Genomic DNA, 17510 nt, shown 5'->3' with positions numbered 1-17510 from the left:
GCTCTGAATATGCTATGAGATCTGTTAACGAAATTTGATATCTTGATTATAACTTATTGAATGGCTTTAGAAAATGTTCAAATGATTTTTGAAATCTTTTAGTACTTTTACAATACTAATTACTCGCCACTTATGAGTTTTTCAAGTGTTCTTGGTACATATATTCTGGATGTGCTTAAGCAGTTAACACGCTAAATTTAGTTCAGAGAAAAACGTATTTTTGTTAAAAAATCCTTTTGACTACTCAGGGCTTTTAATTTTCGTCTTTCGTACCAAATGATTTTGTTCAAAAATTTCAGTATAGGTACTCCTGAATATTACTTCAGATCTAATAACTAAAAATTTGATATCTTGATTACTCTTTGTTCAAATGGCTTTTTAAAATGTTCAAATGATTTTAGAATATTTTAATTTACTTTTTGCAATACTTTATTGCCGCCACTTATGGGTTTTTCGAGGTGTTCTTGGTGCTTGTGTATTATTCTGGATATGCTTAAATAGTTAGGCACATTAAATTTTTAATTCGAGAGAAAAGCATATTTTATTAAAAAATCCTTTAGGCTATAGACTAACGTTTTCTTCATTCATTGCAAAAATGGATTTTGTTCAAAATTTCAGTATAAAATTTTCCTCAGTCATTTCTAACCCAGGATCTGTTAACCAAATTTGTTATCTTGATTTCTCTTGTTCAAATGGCTTTTGAAAATATTCCAAAATGATTTTTAGAATATTTTAATTACTTTTGCAATACAATTACTCGCCACTTATGGGTTTTTAGGGTGAAAATTTCTTGTATTATTCTGGATGTATACTTAAATAGTTAGGCACATTAAATTTTTTAGTTCAGAGGAGAAAACGTATTTTGGCCAAAAATCCTTTAAGGCTATAGACTTACAATTTTCGTCATTTTCATTTGAAATGAGTTTTTGTTCCAGAATTTCAGTATAGGTGTACTGAATGTGCTTTAAGGATCTATTAACCAAATTTGATGTCTTGATTATAACTTGTTCAGAGTGGCTTTTTTGAAAATGTTCAAATGATTTTAGATTATTTTAGTACTTTTTTAGTATAATTACTCGTACTTATGGGTTTTCGAGGGTCATTTCTTGGTGTTGTGTGTTATTCTGGATGTGCTTAAATAGTTAGGCACATTAAATTTTAGTTCAGAGAATAGTTTTTTGTAAAAATCTTTAAGGCTATAGACTTACAATTTTCATTTTCGGCTGTTTGTTTTTGTTTTTTTGTTTTTTTGGGTTTTTTTGTTTTGTTTGTTGTTTTTTGAAATATTAAAATGATTTTTAGAATATTTTTATTACTTTTGCAATGTAATTACTCGCTTATATGTTTTTCGGGTCATTTCTTGGTGTTGTGTATTATTTGGATATTGCTTAAATAGTTGGGCACGTTAAATTTTTAGTTCAGAGAAAACGTATTTTTTGGCAAAAATTATTTAGGCTTGAGTTACTATTTTTCGTATTTCGGCAAAAATGGATTTTTTTTTCAAAATTTCGGTATAGGTTCTCCTGGATATTGCTTGGATCTGTTGAATTTGTATCTTGATTGCTCTTTTTCAAATGGCTTTTTGAAAATTGTTCAAATTATTTTTAGATATTTTAATTGCTTTGTGCTAATTATTGTTACTTATGGGTTTTAGGTCATTTTTGTTGGTTTGTGTATTATTCTGGATATGTTAAATAGTTGGGCACATTAAATTTTAGTTCAGAGGAAAACGTATTTTTGCCAAAAATCGTTTGGAGGCTATAGACTTAATTTTCGTCATTTTAGGCCAAAAATGGATTTTGTTAAAATTTCAGTATAGGTGCTCCTGGATATGCTGCTTAAGGATCTGTTATTAAAGTGTGATATCTTGGTTATAACTTTGTTAGATGGCTTTTGAAAAATGTTCAAATGATTTTTAGAATATTTTAATTACTTTTGCAATGATAATTACTCGTAACTTGATGGGTTTTCAGGGTCATTTCTTGGTGCTTGTGTATTATTCTGGTGTGCTTAAATAGTTAGTTTAATTTTGGTTCAGAGAAAAGTATTTTTGGCAAAAAATCCTTTGGATATAGACTTACAATTTTCTTCATTTCGGCCAAAAAATGGGTTTTGTTTAAAATTTCATTATGGTTACTCTGATATTTGCTTAAGGTCTATTAACAAAATTTGATATCTTGGTTATCTTTGAAATGGCTTTAGAAAATGTTCAAATGATTTTTTGAATATTTTATTACTTTTGTGATGTAATTCTCGCCATTTATGGGTTTCGAGGTCATTTCTTGGTGCTTGTGTATTATTCTGGATGTACTTAAATAGTTAGGCTGTTAAATTTTTAGTTCAGGAGAAAGGTGTTTTGGCCAAAAAATCCTTCTTTAAAGGCCTATAGACTTACAATTTTCTGTCCTTCATTTAAAAAATAGATTTATTTTAAAATTTCAGTATAGGTGCTCCTGAATATGCTGTGAGATCTGTTAACCAAAATTTGATATCTTGATTTATAACTTGTTCAAATAGCTTTTAGAATGTTCAAATTATTTTAGAATATTTCAATTAACTTTTGCAAATGTTAATTACTCGCCATATGGGTTTTGAGGTCATTTCTTCGGTGCTTGTGTGTTATTCTGGATGTACTTAAATAGTTAGGCACATCAGGGCCTGGTTCAGAGAAAAGCATGTTGTTAAAATCCAACTAGGCTATGAACTTACAATTTTCATCATTTTTGGCCCAAAAAATGGATTGGGCTAAAATTTCAGTATAGGTACTCCTAGATGTGCTGTAAGGATCTGTTAACTTAAAATTTGATATCTTGATTATAACATTCCGTCGGCTTTTAGAAAAATATTCAAATGATTTTTAGAATAATTGAAATTACTTTTGCAATGCTAATTACTCGCCATATGAGTTTTCAAGGGTCATTTCTTGGTACTTGTGTATTATTCTGGATATGTCCAAATAATTAGGCACAGTAGAGGCTGGTTCAGAAGAAAACGTATTTTGGCCAAAAATCCTTTAGGCTATATAGACTTACAATTTCACGTCATTTCGGCCAAAAAATGGATTTGTTCAAAATTTCAGTATAGGTACTTTCTAGATGTGCTGCTTAAGGATCTATTAACAAATTTGATATCTTAATTATAACTTATTTCAAATGGCACTGAAAAATATTCAAATGATTTTTTAGAATATTTTAATTCTTTTGCAATGCTAATTACCTCGCCACTTATGGGTTTACGAGGTCATTTCTTGGTGCTTGTATTATTCTGGATGTGTAAATAGTTAGGCACATTAAATTTCCTGGTTCAGAGAAAACGTATTTTAATAAGGCTATATATATAGACTAATTCGTCATTTCGTAAAAAAATGGATTGTTCAAAAATTTGTTAGGCATTAAATTTTAGTTCAGAGAAAACGTATTTTGGCCAAAAATCCTTTAGACTATAGACTTACAATTTTCGTAATTTCGGCCAAAAATGGATTTTGTTCAAAATTTCAGTATAGGTACTCTGAATGTTAACATGAGATCTATTAGCAAAATGGATTTTGTTCAAAATTTCAGTATAGGTACTGTGAAGTACCGTAAATATTTTCTTCCTGTCATTCAGAAGTTCAGGTCTTAAAATTGTAAAACAAATAACATTATGCCTTTTCTGTGTCTATATTATTTATCATTTCAGCTTTCTAGATGTTTGGGTGCTTGGTCTAATCTTTTGTTACTTTGTTTTGACCTTTATTGTCCGGTGTTTGATGCACCTAGAGATAACCTGTTATTTTTGGTAGTGCTGCACTGGTAACACCTTTCTCACATGTCTTCATAGCTGGGAATCGAACCCAGGACACTGATATGAGAGATACAGATGTTACCACTTTACAGTACTGTATGTACTATCAAGCTACACCACCTTTTATGGCTGTCATCCAGAACACACTGGCCAGACATTTTTTCCAGATCTCACAGAAAACATCAGTAAGACCTCCAGCTTGTAGAGTCACATCAACAAGTAATGTTTTTTATATTTTTCTTTTATCAGAACTTTTGCACACGTTCAGGGCTGGAGGCACTGGGGTCGTGTCTCAACAACAAGTATTCCGAGGGTTATCCTGGCCAAAGGTACTACGGTGGCACAGATATCATAGACAAGGTGACTTACTACTCATATTGATTACAGTACAGGTATTTCAATTATTGTTTATTGTGTCAGACTTGATTATAAACTTTATATTGTACTGTACTTAGATGTTGAAAATTAACGGTAGTCTTGGAGAGGTTGTGACTATAATCAATATTAGTCTTTTGAGGGATATTTTTTCCTGCACACAGTATATCATTGTTGGTGTGTACAGTATTAACATAATTAGGCTGGACCCAAAGCGTATTTACCAGTATGTCAGCTTTTACATTGTCTTTATCACTGAGTTGTAAATATTGGCCATTTTGCAACTGGTAGTAGAGTTCAATTTTAATTTATGTCCATAGTTTCAATATATGTCCAGTGTTTAATGTTATGGTCCATAATATAATACTGTATTGTGATGATTACACTCTTCACCAGAACTAATAATTTCAATATATTGTAGCATAAAATATTCCAAGACTTTATTTTCAGGTAGAAAGGTTATGTCAGCAACGAGCTCTGGACGCCTTTCGTCTGAAGCCAGAAGATTGGGGTACTAACGTACAGCCATACTCAGGCTCCCCAGCTAACTTTGCCGTGTATACCGGTCTGCTGAACCCACATGACCGCATCATGGGTCTGGACCTGCCTGAGGGTGGCCAGTAAGTAGTGATCAACTGACCTTGATATTACCAGAAAAACTTCTCTGCTCGTGGATATGTTTTGTTGGGGGTTGGGAGGTGGTGTTGCCTTTAGTAGTTACCTGGCTCATATTATCACTTTAGATGAACTAAAACTATATAGAAAATGGTTTAATTATTTAACTGATATAGTAGTCAGGTTAATCTTTAATAAAAGGCCTTGAAATTATTATTTTTATATTGAAAATTCTGTAGTCTTATTACATGGTACATACTGTACTGTAATAAGATAACTGCCATCTTTGAGTCTTAGTTAAGTATGATGCATCACCATGATGTAATTTAAGTTTATGGAGCTCTCAAACACTGATAACTGATTTTCTCATATAATCTTAAGGTATTATTTGGTTATCCATTATGATTTTTTTGTACAGTATATTACAGGTAGTTATTATATGCATACTGCACAGTGTTTTTCATTCATTATTGTAAATTCCAGCTTTTGTTTTAGTTTAAGGCTGAAGACTTACTGGTATCTCTCTGCATATTATATCCACACTACCCCTAAACCTGTAATACCCTCTTTCTCAACATTAACAAATACTGTGTCAACAATATTCCAGTTTGACTCATGGCTTCATGACGGACAACAAAAGAATTTCAGCAACTTCCATCTACTTCGAGTCAATGTCCTACAAGCTGAACCCTGCCACGGGCCAGATTGATTATGATAAACTCCATGAACATGCTCGTCTCTTCCGGCCAAGAATGATCATTGCTGGTGCCAGTGCTTATGCTAGACTTATTGACTACAAGAGGATGAGAGAGGTAAAGTGTGTGTGGTGGGGGTTGGGTACATGTGATCTTTGCAAGTGTGCTTGTGTGTGTGTGTGTATATGTTTAGTTCAATGTTTACAAACTTGTTACAGTACTGTATTGAAGTGCAAGTTTCAATGCAAATATCATTGATGATGCAGTGAAACATACGTACATATATATTGCAGCGATGTTTAACAAATATAGTGGCAGTGATTTACATTAAACTAAAGATAAATATGATCATGGCAGTAATTAGGGAACTTCAGGAATGTGTCACCTTAAATGTAATGTAAGGTGATACATTCCTAAAGATCCCCAAATATTGTCATTACCATGTATATAGTGAATATGTGAAGGAGGAGAATGTATCACTATGGCATCGAAATACGAGTATGCTAGCTTGATACAGGGTGGGAGGAAATACAGTGGTCCCTCGATTAACGAACGGTTCAATTAATGAAATTTTGATTAACGAATTAGCTCCCATTAGGATTTTCAGTTCCATTAACGAACAAAACTTTGATTATCGACAGCCTTACGAGAAACACGCTTTGTTGTGCGCATCAGCTGGTGGGCTAGTTCGCCAATACAGTAATTGGTTCTATGTTTACATTCATTTCCAGTGAAGTAAATGTCAAGAAAGTTGGGCTGTTGAATATTTTTGCATTTTTTATATTACTGTAAAATTATTGGTCATTCTGACATTTAGTTAACATATTGATAATATATACAGTACAGGGAAGAGTTTTTCTGTGCCCTTCAGCTGACCGAATCACCCACCAACTCTTCTCAGTTTAACTTTGTTTACAGTGGAGTGAACATCGAGTTTCTTGTCTCTTGAATATTTTTGCATTTTTACATTAAAATTATTCGTCATTCTAATTTAGTTAACATATACAGTACAGGGAACAGTTTTTGTGTGACAATCAGCTGATCGAATCACCAACCAACGCTTCTCAGTTTAACTTTGTTTACAGTGGAGTGAACGTCGAGTTTCATGGTCTCTTGAATATTTTTGCATTTTTACATTAAAATTATTGATCATCCTGAAATTTAGTTCACATATCGATAATATACAATGCTGAAATTATTATGAAACATGAAGAAGGCATTAGAACCAATGCACTCTGTAAAGAATATGGCATGTCATCATCGACTGCCTCTACAATCAGCTGTTTGATATGTAAACAAAGCTGCCGGGAATACGACATACACACCTCAAAGTAAGTTAAAATACAGTATTCTATTGTTTTTTATCTTTTATTGGACAGTATACTGTACAGTACAATACTTTAATTTGTTTATATTTAATGTTTGTTAATTCTATTACCGGTATACAGTACTTTGTATATACTGTATACTTTTTCTGTGAGTTGGAACCAATTACCCAATATCCCATTGAAATAATATATTCAGTTAACAACCGACTCTGTGGAACCAATTGTGTTCATTAATCGAGGGACAACTGTACTGTACGGTATAAGAAGATTTTATTGTGTTGTGAGATGTGTGTTACTGTAGTGAGAGGCTACATGTGACAGTCATGGTAGAAAAAATAACATTATTGATATGGATAGATAGACAGCATTATTTTGTTACTTATTTTAACTTTATTTTACAGTAGTTTGGACTGAGTCTTTTTATCAGTACAGTACTGCATGCATATTCCAGTTCCTCCTCAGATACTTAATGCCAATGCCATATATATATATATATATATATATATATATATATATATATATATATATATATATATATACATATATATATATATATATATATATATATATATATATATATATATATATATATATATATATATATATATATATATATATATATATATATATATATATATATATATGTATATATATATATATATATATATATATATATATATATATATATATATATATATATATATATATATATATATATATATATATATATATATATATATATATATATATATATATATATATATATATATTGGATTAAAATTTACTGAAGAATTGACAATGTAATCCATTCCTTTTTCATTAGATTGCAGATGAAGTGAAGGCCATTCTGTTGGCAGACATGGCGCACATCTCTGGTCTTGTGGCGGCTGATTTAATCCCATCACCATTTGAGTATTGCCACGTTGTCACAACCACCACTCACAAAACATTAAGGGGACCGAGGTACAGTAATCTGACTAGTATACAGGGTATTATTCTATAAAGATTAGATGTACAGTCAGTCAAGTGGAAACTGTGACAAAATGTTTAGTGTATGGGGACATGTGGAAGCCCCTCCACAGTAAACACATGGTGAGGGTTCCAGATATTTCCATACAGTATAACGAAACATTTTGTCGGTTTCCACTTGGCTGACTGTACAGTTGCCTCAAATAGTTCCTTTACCCCGTGATGATGTTTGTGTACTTGTGGCAGTCACATTACTAGAGTAAACTTAGGAATGAATCCAGACCTAAATTTGTATAAGTAAGGGAAGCTTTCATTTCTTGAAATAGTGGTGTCAGTTTAGGAAATTTGTATCTTGAAGGATACTTGTATTTGAAACCCTCAGGAGTCGTAATATGTGGAGGTTGATTCATGCATTGTTTATGCATCTCATTTTTCATTTTTATGTTAGTCTTTCCATTACTACAGTACTTTATCTTCAAGAAATATTAGTTTAGTTAATTTTGTGATCTTATTTTGGAAATTGTTTTCTCTAATTTACTGGATGTAAATTTTATATATAAAAAAACATTTCACAGAAGATCCCATCTAAGATATACAGTAATCCAGTGTTTATCGCTGGAATTATGTTCCTGAAACCCCTGCGAAAAGCCAAAACCGCGAATACTCTTTTAGGAATCACTGTACCTGTGGCCACCAAAAACTGTTTTTTTTCTGTTAAGGTCATCACTATTCTTGATCTCTTGGTCACTTTAAGAGTCTTTGATAGTAATATTTGCCTTTGATGGGGCTGGCTTACGTCCGGAAGCCATGTGGATTGCACGTGGGAGGACAAACAATAGAGGTAATCACAGTACCGTTCACAGTACGGTAGGCACGTGTGAACTGAGGCTTCTCGGAGCAGCGGGTGTCTGAGGTGGGAAAGGGTGGCGTCTGTTTGCCGCACCGCACAAGGGAATATCGAAAATGGCGCAAATGGTCAAAACCGCAATAAAAAACCCGCAAAAAACACGGGATTACTGTAAAGGAAAATGATATGATGGAACCAAACTGAACATATTGTATAGTACTTTAAAGTGGAAGTACAGTGCATAGATTTTTAATGTACAGCATGTGTTTAAATAATTCAGTCAGGTGTTTCTCATGTTTCTTTACCCATGTTATAGGATAATTAAAAATTTATAAAAAGATTAATGCTTTTTTTATAAAGGATGCTTGTGTCGCAGGTCTGGTATAATATTCTTCCGTCGTGGAGTAAAGTCTGTAAACAAGAAGACAGGCAAGCCAATAATGTATGACTTAGAACAGCGCATCAACTCGGCTCTCTTCCCTGGCCTGCAAGGTGGACCCCACAACCACGCTATTGCCGGTGTAGCCATTGCTCTTAGACAGGTTAGAAATATTGGTAATACAGTATAGCTTTTAGACAGTTTAGGTTAGATTAGGTTCTAGTTCCGTGGGTTAGTAAAACCCTTATGAATTAATGCTCACAGTTAATGTGTTATACTGTTCAAAGATTTACTTATAGAAGTAAACAGAGAATGTGAAGATTTGACTAATTTTGGCAAAGATTGTGGGTACCGACTTTGTGCATGCATGCCAAACAATGTAAATTACTATAGTGGGTTATGTCCATCATAAAAAGTATCTCATTGCTGCAGGCTGCCACCCCAGAGTTCAAGAAGTACCAAGAGCAAGTGATGAGCAATTGTCGTACGATGGCAGATGGTCTAATAAAGCGGGACTATCACTTGGTCTCTGGTAGGTATTTTATCTACCATTTATTTTTCATCTATCATAATCATCATCATTATTCTACAGCCAATTTCCATGCTTTTTTATCAGCCTTATGTAGGTAGGAAAAAGGGATCACCTGAAGCTTATCCAAACTGCTTATTTTACCTTATGATTTAGCAACCTATTGCTACCTTGGGGGGGTTGGGTTTGGTTAGACTAGGTCAAGTTGGACTAGGTTAGTTTAAGTTAAGTAAGGTTAGGGGACTGGATTACAGTACTTATATTAGGATAGGTTGGGCTAGATTAGCTTAGTTTAGGATAGGTTAGGTTGGCATTACTGTGGTCAACTGTAAGGTGAAATAAGCTTGGGCATAGGTTGTTTTTCATTAGTGTGTTTAATCAAAAAGGTGAAATAAGCTGGGTAGGTTAATCATCAGACTATAATATAGCTAATGTTGCTCACCAGTAAATATGTACTGTACCAGGTACAGCTACCAAACAGGGAGGTACTACCGCCTGGGAAGATATTGGAAGCATAATGTGTTGTCTATGGTAGACCCTGCTGCCACATGGCATCACGAAAATTGTGACCAAGTCCCAGGTTGCTGATCTGACTTTCTGCCTCATTTACATACAATTGCAGGGTCTCATTGCTTCTCTTACTATTGACTACACAACATACAGTACATATTTTGTTTCTCACTTTTGATCTTTTGTTATTTTTGTATTTCTTTATGGTTCTATATTATTATTATTATTACTATTACTTTTTCGCCCCCCAGACCCTGGGTGGGCTAATCCCCGTAAAAAAAAAATAGAAATACAAAAAATACAGGAACCATTTTGTTAATAAACTATTGGTAAGATCAAATTATATAAGTGCAGTACTCCTGTATCACTATAGCCAGTACTGTATTGTACATATGTTACATGAGCCCATCAGCTACTTCATCTGGACATAGTAAATAGATAAGGACATGAGAGAGTGGGTTGAGCTTATCTCTAGACTGTCGAGTCAGACAGAGTGGTTGTGGATCATTATAGTACTACCAATGTTTTGTGTGACTGATTGGCTCTCCTTCCCAATACTAATTTAATCTATCCAATGGTAACCTAATCTGACCTAAGCTAACTTAACCCTTCCTGTTGTTTATTTAATCTACCCAGTCTTGACTAACTTAAAGTATTGATGCACTATTTAACTTACACAATACTGACCTGACCTAACCTAACCTTACCTTACCTGATCTATTCTATCATATCCTAACTTAACCTAACCTATCTTAATTTAACATATCCAATATTGACCTAATGTAACCATACCTCACCTATCCTATAATATCCTGACCTAACTTAACCTATCCATATCTCACCTATCCTATAATATCCTGACCTAACTTAACCTATCCATATCTCACCTAACCTATCCTAATTTAACTAATCCAATCCTGACCTAACCATACCTGCCCTATCTTAAAATATCCTGAACCTAACCCTTACTATACTATCCTAACCTAACCTTACTTAACCCATCTTAATTTAACCTATCCAATCCTAACCCCATGCAGATAACATTTTAGTGGTTAATCTTAAGGTAAAATAAGCTGGTGGGATTAATCTTCATGTGATCCACGTTCTGTAACTTTTATTATTCTGTTTAAAGAAGTTTGAGATAAAAAATATTAAAATAAGTAGAGATGGCAGATAGCAGGAGTGTGACCTTGTGGAGGGAACGAGTTGGAGGAGTTGAAGGTTCAGATGATAAGATTAGGTAAATGAGTTATGAAAGTTGAGGGCAGGTGAATACTGTATTGGAAATGTATAGCAATTAGCCCGATAGTGTCAGGTGGCTTACAGTGCAAAGCTAAACCCTTAAAACAGAAAATTCTAGCTGATATCTATGAGTGTTTTGTGTACAACTCAGCAACCTCATCCTTGTTTGAGATTAAAAAAAAAAGGCTTACCACAGTACTGTACTGTATAGTATACGGTACATTAAAACATTTTATATTTTTATTCGCAGGTGGAACAGACAACCATTTGGTGTTAGTGGATCTTCGACCTAAAGGCCTGGATGGTGCGAGAGTTGAGACCATCTGTAACATGTGCAATATTACAGTCAACAAGAACTCTGTCCCTGGTGATAAGAGTGCATTAAGTCCTGGGGGCCTCAGGCTAGGTCAGTATACATTACTTTATACAGGTTGGGCAAGAATACAGGGTGGATAAGAGGACAGTGGACAAGAATACAGGGTGGGTGTAAGTACAGAGTGGATGATAAGACAGAATAGACAAGAATACAGGGTGGGGGAGACCACAGAGTGGGGAAGAGTACAGTACAGGGTAGGTTAGACAATGTATATAGTAGTATGTACTTCTGCTGCATAGTATGACACTACTGTGCATGGCAGTTTTCTCCTGTACTATCACTGGACGATGAAGGTCATAATAAATTAACAAAAAACAGACCAACCCCATGAAATTGATAAGTGGTGGAATGATTAATTAATTAAAATTAACATCAACTGTTATGTTATTTTCTTTCCCAGGAACCCCAGCACTCACATCCCGTAACTTCAAAAATGAAGAATTTGAGTACGTCGTTGAGCTCTTAGATCGAGCTTGTGCCATTGCCCTTGAGGCTAAGGAAAAGTCTGGAAAGAAGCTTGCAGACTTCAAAGAAACTCTAGAAAAAGATGCAGAAATTAAGGCAAAGGTTGAAGCACTACAGGCAGAGGTTAATGAATTTTCATTGAAATTCCCAATGCCTGGATTTGATGACCACTAATTCATTTCCTGGAGATGTGGTGAATGATGGATACATTAATCCAGCGAGTGGGAGCTTGATGACCAGGTACACTGACTTCTTCACCATTAAATGCCCTTCATTTATCTCTTTTTTGTGACTTGTATCACCTGTTAACAATACTTGCATAGCTCCTCTGCACAAAAGAATTTGATTCAGTTCCTGGATACTTTGCAGTAATCTTGACAATGGCAAAAGATGACTGAGAGGTAGTGAGAGAGTAAAGTTGCTTTTAATAAGGCTTAAATCATTTTTAAACTGCGCAACAAAAATTTTTGTGCAGTTTTTTGCACCAACAGAATACATACTTACAAAGAATTAGGAGTTACTGTATTAATTCTTTTTTTAAGCTGTTTCTCCATTATCAGTGTCAAATGCTGCATCGCAATTTTATTTAAACAGGTAAGTTTCAGTACTGATCAGTTGTGTGTTAATGTAATATTACCACAATAAGTACTTTGTAGTGTCTGATGTGCAGTTTTGATAACTTGCTGTAATGGAAGACTGTTGGTTGGCATATACTGTAGTAATCCTGAATATATATATATATATATTTGTGTCTGTTGTTATTAATACCTTGACCATAATCTGCCAGGCTGGAGGAATATGCTGGCTGGTGTGTGTGTGTGTTTTTAATGTAAAGTTTTGGAAGTCAAATCATCCATTAGTTATCAAGAGAATTTCACACCACTTGGTATTAATGTATAAGGATAGATGTTGTATTTGTGCCAAGAGTTCTAGTCTTTTTCTTACTGTCAGAGTTAACTGCTTATTATTTTTAAGTTGGGATCATTATCTTAAGGTGTCTTTTTTTTTTAATAAGAGATCATAAATTAAAGTAATTGATACATTTATATATTATGTACTGTGTAACTAGCAATGTGTCGGTTATTTCTTGCCCACACTGTTAATTCAAAAATTTTTGTGTCCATATGACAGATTTTGTAAATCTTTCCCTTCTGTTCAACAATATTACTTCATTCTAACCTAACTCTGTTGGACCTGATGAAGAGTGTTACTAACTGACAGGAACAGTATTGGCAGGGTTGTAGCCATTAACTGACAGGAACAGTGTTGACACAGTTGTAGCCACTAACTGACTGGAACAAGGGTTGTAGCCATTATAAAAGTGAGAAATACAGTAAATTTGTAAATTTCTAAAATTAGAATTGTCACTTAGCATCAATCAGTTGTTATATTGCAGAGTGGTGTAGACAATATGTACAATTGAGTGAGCAATGGCTATTTTGGGTAAATAAAAAAAAAGACAAGCATGTATTGAGTTATGCACAGTCTTGATTATGCATTAAAAATTAAGATTCTTTTTTGTATAAGGAAACGAAAGTTTTTGTATTTCATCTCCTGATCTCTTCATTTTGGTTTCTTTTCATTAACAATTTTCACACTTGCAAGTCTATGGTGATGGAAGATGGCCAGAATTAAGATCCAGCACTCTGTCTCCTTTCGTTTAAGTGTTATTCATCCACTACGTGAAACGTGATTTACTATTTGGTATTCCCCAGCCACAATAAGGTCCCAAAATTATGCCAGTTTTATTATTCTTGACAAACAACTGCTAAGTTTTCTCTAGTGCACCATGTACTGTCTATAGCAAACAACTGCTAAGTTTTCTCTAGTGCACCATGTACTGTCTATAGCAAACAACTGCTAAGTTTTCTCTAGTGCACCATGTACTGTCTATAATGTTTTTGAGGTTTTTAGATTTCAAAGTGGGTCAGATGATTTAGTTTATTCCTGTCACTTTGCACAATGTAGTATCATGTCTCTTCAGCAAGTTCATATCCAAAACCCACTGAAAGCTTTGTTTTCAAGTCATTCATGCAAACTTTACCTTCAGGAACAAGCCAGGGAATATTCCTCCCCAGCTGCTTCCTAGGACTTTGGTGCTGCTGCTGTTGTCGTTGGCTGCTGGTGTAATCTAACTCTCTCATCGTCTAAACCATATCTTTCAAAGGTTTTACTGGGCCACTTTTCACTTAACAGATAGTCATGACTCATTCTTCCACCTCTAGTCTTTCCAGGCACTTAGCCAAAAATATGGGGAAGAATATACAACTAACAATAGCAGGAGAGTCCAGCCCTTGGCAGAACAGCTCGATATACCGTAACCAAATCACGTCAGTCAGTATACAAGTGTATGACTAAACAAGACGAGACAAGTGCTTTGTGAAATAGATTCACTATTTCAAGGTAAGATAATTGAAAGATATTTTAAACTGGAGAATTTCTCAGAAGTTGGGGTATTAGGGACTTTGTAATTCATGTAATTTTTCACAGGATTTTGCTACAGTATGAGATCTATTTTACTGTGTATGACAAATTACTCATAAGGGAAGCGATGTTAAATTGTATTTTTATATATTGTCTAGGAGCTACATAGCACTGCAGAACTGGACTAAACAAACCATAAGGAAACTAAACTGTAGATGTGTATTTTTCATTGCTTTGAATTTGACATCTTGATAATACTTGGTGTACGTTATACTTTATTTGAAATTCTTGTTCCCCCTTAACTCCTCTGCATGTGAACAACATTACCACTGTTGCTATTACTATTTCAACGAATATTTCACCACACCTACTACTACAAGAATGCACTCACTCCACATCCACCACTACTGTCATGTTATTTTGCCAGTCCTTATAATTTACAAAAACATTTGCTATAGAAGTTAATGAAAGTGCCTTCTTGACATACTCAGTTTCAATTTTTCTATGAATATTGTTTTACATAATGTGAATTGTGTAATAAAGGTTGTTATTATATAGTTTTTTATTTAACCATGTAAATTTGTTTTACAGATTGTGTTGTCCATGATAAGAGAGGCATTATTTTAAGAGGAATACAGAACATCTTTTTTCTTTTCTTTTTTGTGGCCTGCATGGACAGTTTTCAGTTGGTCGTGACACGTATGAAGACCAATAAATAACATTTTGCATTCTGAATTGACAGTTGTAAAACATGAACTGACAAATATAGCAACAAATTATGTAGAAGACATATTAAGTACTTTGAGTTGAAGCATTCATCGGACACAACACAGTGAATGCTCGAAATCAAAGTATATGTCTTGTGTCATTTGTTGCTATATTAGTCAGTTCATGTTTTATAAATGTCAATTAAGAATGCAATATGCCATTTACTGGCCTTCATATGTCACCACCAACTGAAAAACTGTCCATTCGGGTCAAAATATGATGTAATGGTGGTGTTGTAAAAAGGTTCCCAATTTTCACAACTTTTTTGGAAAACAAGTTTGGTGAGGAAGATGAAGACGACCATAATATATAGTCAAAGAAATGTCGCATAAGTGCCACTTGTTCCAAAACCCATGGTGGAGAATTTAGGTGAGGTTCCCATCAGTGGCAGTAAAGCTACGAGGTTCAATTCTGAACAACCAAATGGGCGTGCATGCCTGTGAGGTACAGTTTGTACCATATCTCGATGTAAGTCACTTAGTAATGCAATCAAGTGTGATTACAGAATATGTAAGTATGATAATTAATAATCTATACATTATTAATCATTCACCATTTCCTAGAGTTCACCGGTGTGACATCACTACAGTTTTATCTAGTCACTGGCAGAGCTGGTGGGCTAGGTATCTCATCAGCTGATTGGTTTACAATTGTTGATATTATGTGATTATGAATTGGTGTGTGTGATAGTATTACAACTATTTTGGTAATAACACTCCTGGATACTGTTGATAAAGATAAATTGAAGCAGTGTGAGAAATCATTCACTGAAGGCGGCAGCAACAAATATGGGCCCCCACCAGTGAGAAGAGCAAATAGAGATTTGGGAATTATAAAGCGTACCTTTGAATACAAAGATCCGAAAATGCTTCTTCAACTGTACAAATCTCAAGTACATCCCAATCTGGATTACTGGATACAGGCATGGAAACCTCACCCCCAGAGAGACTTAACATCCCTGGAAAAGGTGCAACACAGAGCTATTAAGAAGATTACTGAACTATGTCATTTTGATTATCCAAGTAAACTGAAGACCTTAGGACTAACAACCCTTCAGACAAGACACAATATGGCAGATCTAATTGAAATACATGTACAGTATTCAAAATCCTGAAAGGGATGGAAAATGTGAACCCGGGACATTTTTCTTTGTGATGTCGCACACCACCGACATGAGAGGACACGACTACAAGCTAGCCAAGCTATCATACAGAACAAAGAAATAAAATAATTCTTCACATGGGGTGGTAGACCTATGGAACAGTTTACCAGCTGAAGCTGTGGTGGTGGTAGACCGATGGAAAGGTCTTCCAGCTCAAGCCCTTACGGGCAGTCATTCCTATGGGACCCACTTTCACTTTCAAATAACATGCTACAGCTGCAAGAGGACTGAGCGGAGTCACTGATAGAAAACACATGGACTGTATGTACAGTACCAGAATGGAGCTTGGGTCAAGTGCAAAGTTCACCCTAGCTTAAGTTGGAACTAACAGTGTTTAAAATTGTGGATTATTATTGGTTTATATTACAGATAACACACAAAAAAGTGTAAATTTTAGTACTGTATATCTGTTAGCAAATAAAGAGACTAATTTTGCTGGTTCAAGACTTGAACCTCATTAGCTTCACTGTCACTGATGGGAGAACCTTACCCAAATTCTTCATGATGGGCTTCAGAATGTAAGGCATGGTGAATGTAATAGAAATCTTTTCTTTGACTACATCCCTGATTTCAAAGAAAAATAACAGGCAATATAGCAATGATTATCTATGTTAAAAGATGATGGGGTTTAGTGAATGGAAATCTTACAGGGCACCAGGTAAGGCGAGTGTTGGAACAGTAGTGGAATGTACTGTGCTCAGTAGTATACAGTATGTTTTGAAGGCTACACAACTCTAGAACAACTCACAATCGATTCAAGGTATGTTGGTGTAATTTAGTCATAAATCAAAACTGCTTCAAACTTACCCCAGCCAGGTCCTGTAGTGGAATGTTACATCAGTCTCATGCTAAAGCTGCAGAAGAGCGAAATATTACCCACTTTTATCCAAGTGCAAGTCCTGAATGTAACATCTTCTGATAACATATTTTCTGAATGTTGATAGAAAGTGATTACCCCTGTATTCTTGTTGATCACTATGACAGAAATAATTATTAGGCAAACATAAAGTGTAATAGATATTAAAAAACATGCAATCACCAGC

The 17510-nt window shown here is 34.4% G+C and overlaps 1 protein-coding gene across 1 annotated transcript in view; it reads left to right on the top strand.

The window, feature by feature from the left end:
- Positions 1–15090, top strand: part of LOC121853342 (serine hydroxymethyltransferase, mitochondrial-like) — a 28947-nt gene extending 13857 nt beyond the window's left edge. Inside the window, exons 3-10 of the mRNA XM_042347414.1 lie at positions 4033–4143; positions 4609–4778; positions 5381–5585; positions 7620–7759; positions 8989–9154; positions 9424–9523; positions 11523–11678; positions 12049–15090. Coding sequence (XP_042203348.1) covers positions 4033–4143; positions 4609–4778; positions 5381–5585; positions 7620–7759; positions 8989–9154; positions 9424–9523; positions 11523–11678; positions 12049–12287 — 1287 coding nt within the window. The 3' untranslated portion in view covers positions 12288–15090. The remainder of the gene's footprint in view (positions 1–4032; positions 4144–4608; positions 4779–5380; positions 5586–7619; positions 7760–8988; positions 9155–9423; positions 9524–11522; positions 11679–12048) is intronic.
- The last annotated feature ends 2420 nt before the right edge of the window (positions 15091–17510 follow it).

Source organism: Homarus americanus, unplaced genomic scaffold (genome assembly GCF_018991925.1).
Source record: "Homarus americanus isolate GMGI-L3 unplaced genomic scaffold, GMGI_Hamer_2.0 scaffold50564, whole genome shotgun sequence".
Lineage (NCBI taxonomy): Eukaryota > Metazoa > Arthropoda > Malacostraca > Decapoda > Nephropidae > Homarus > Homarus americanus.
This window is presented reverse-complemented; position numbering and strand designations above follow the sequence as displayed.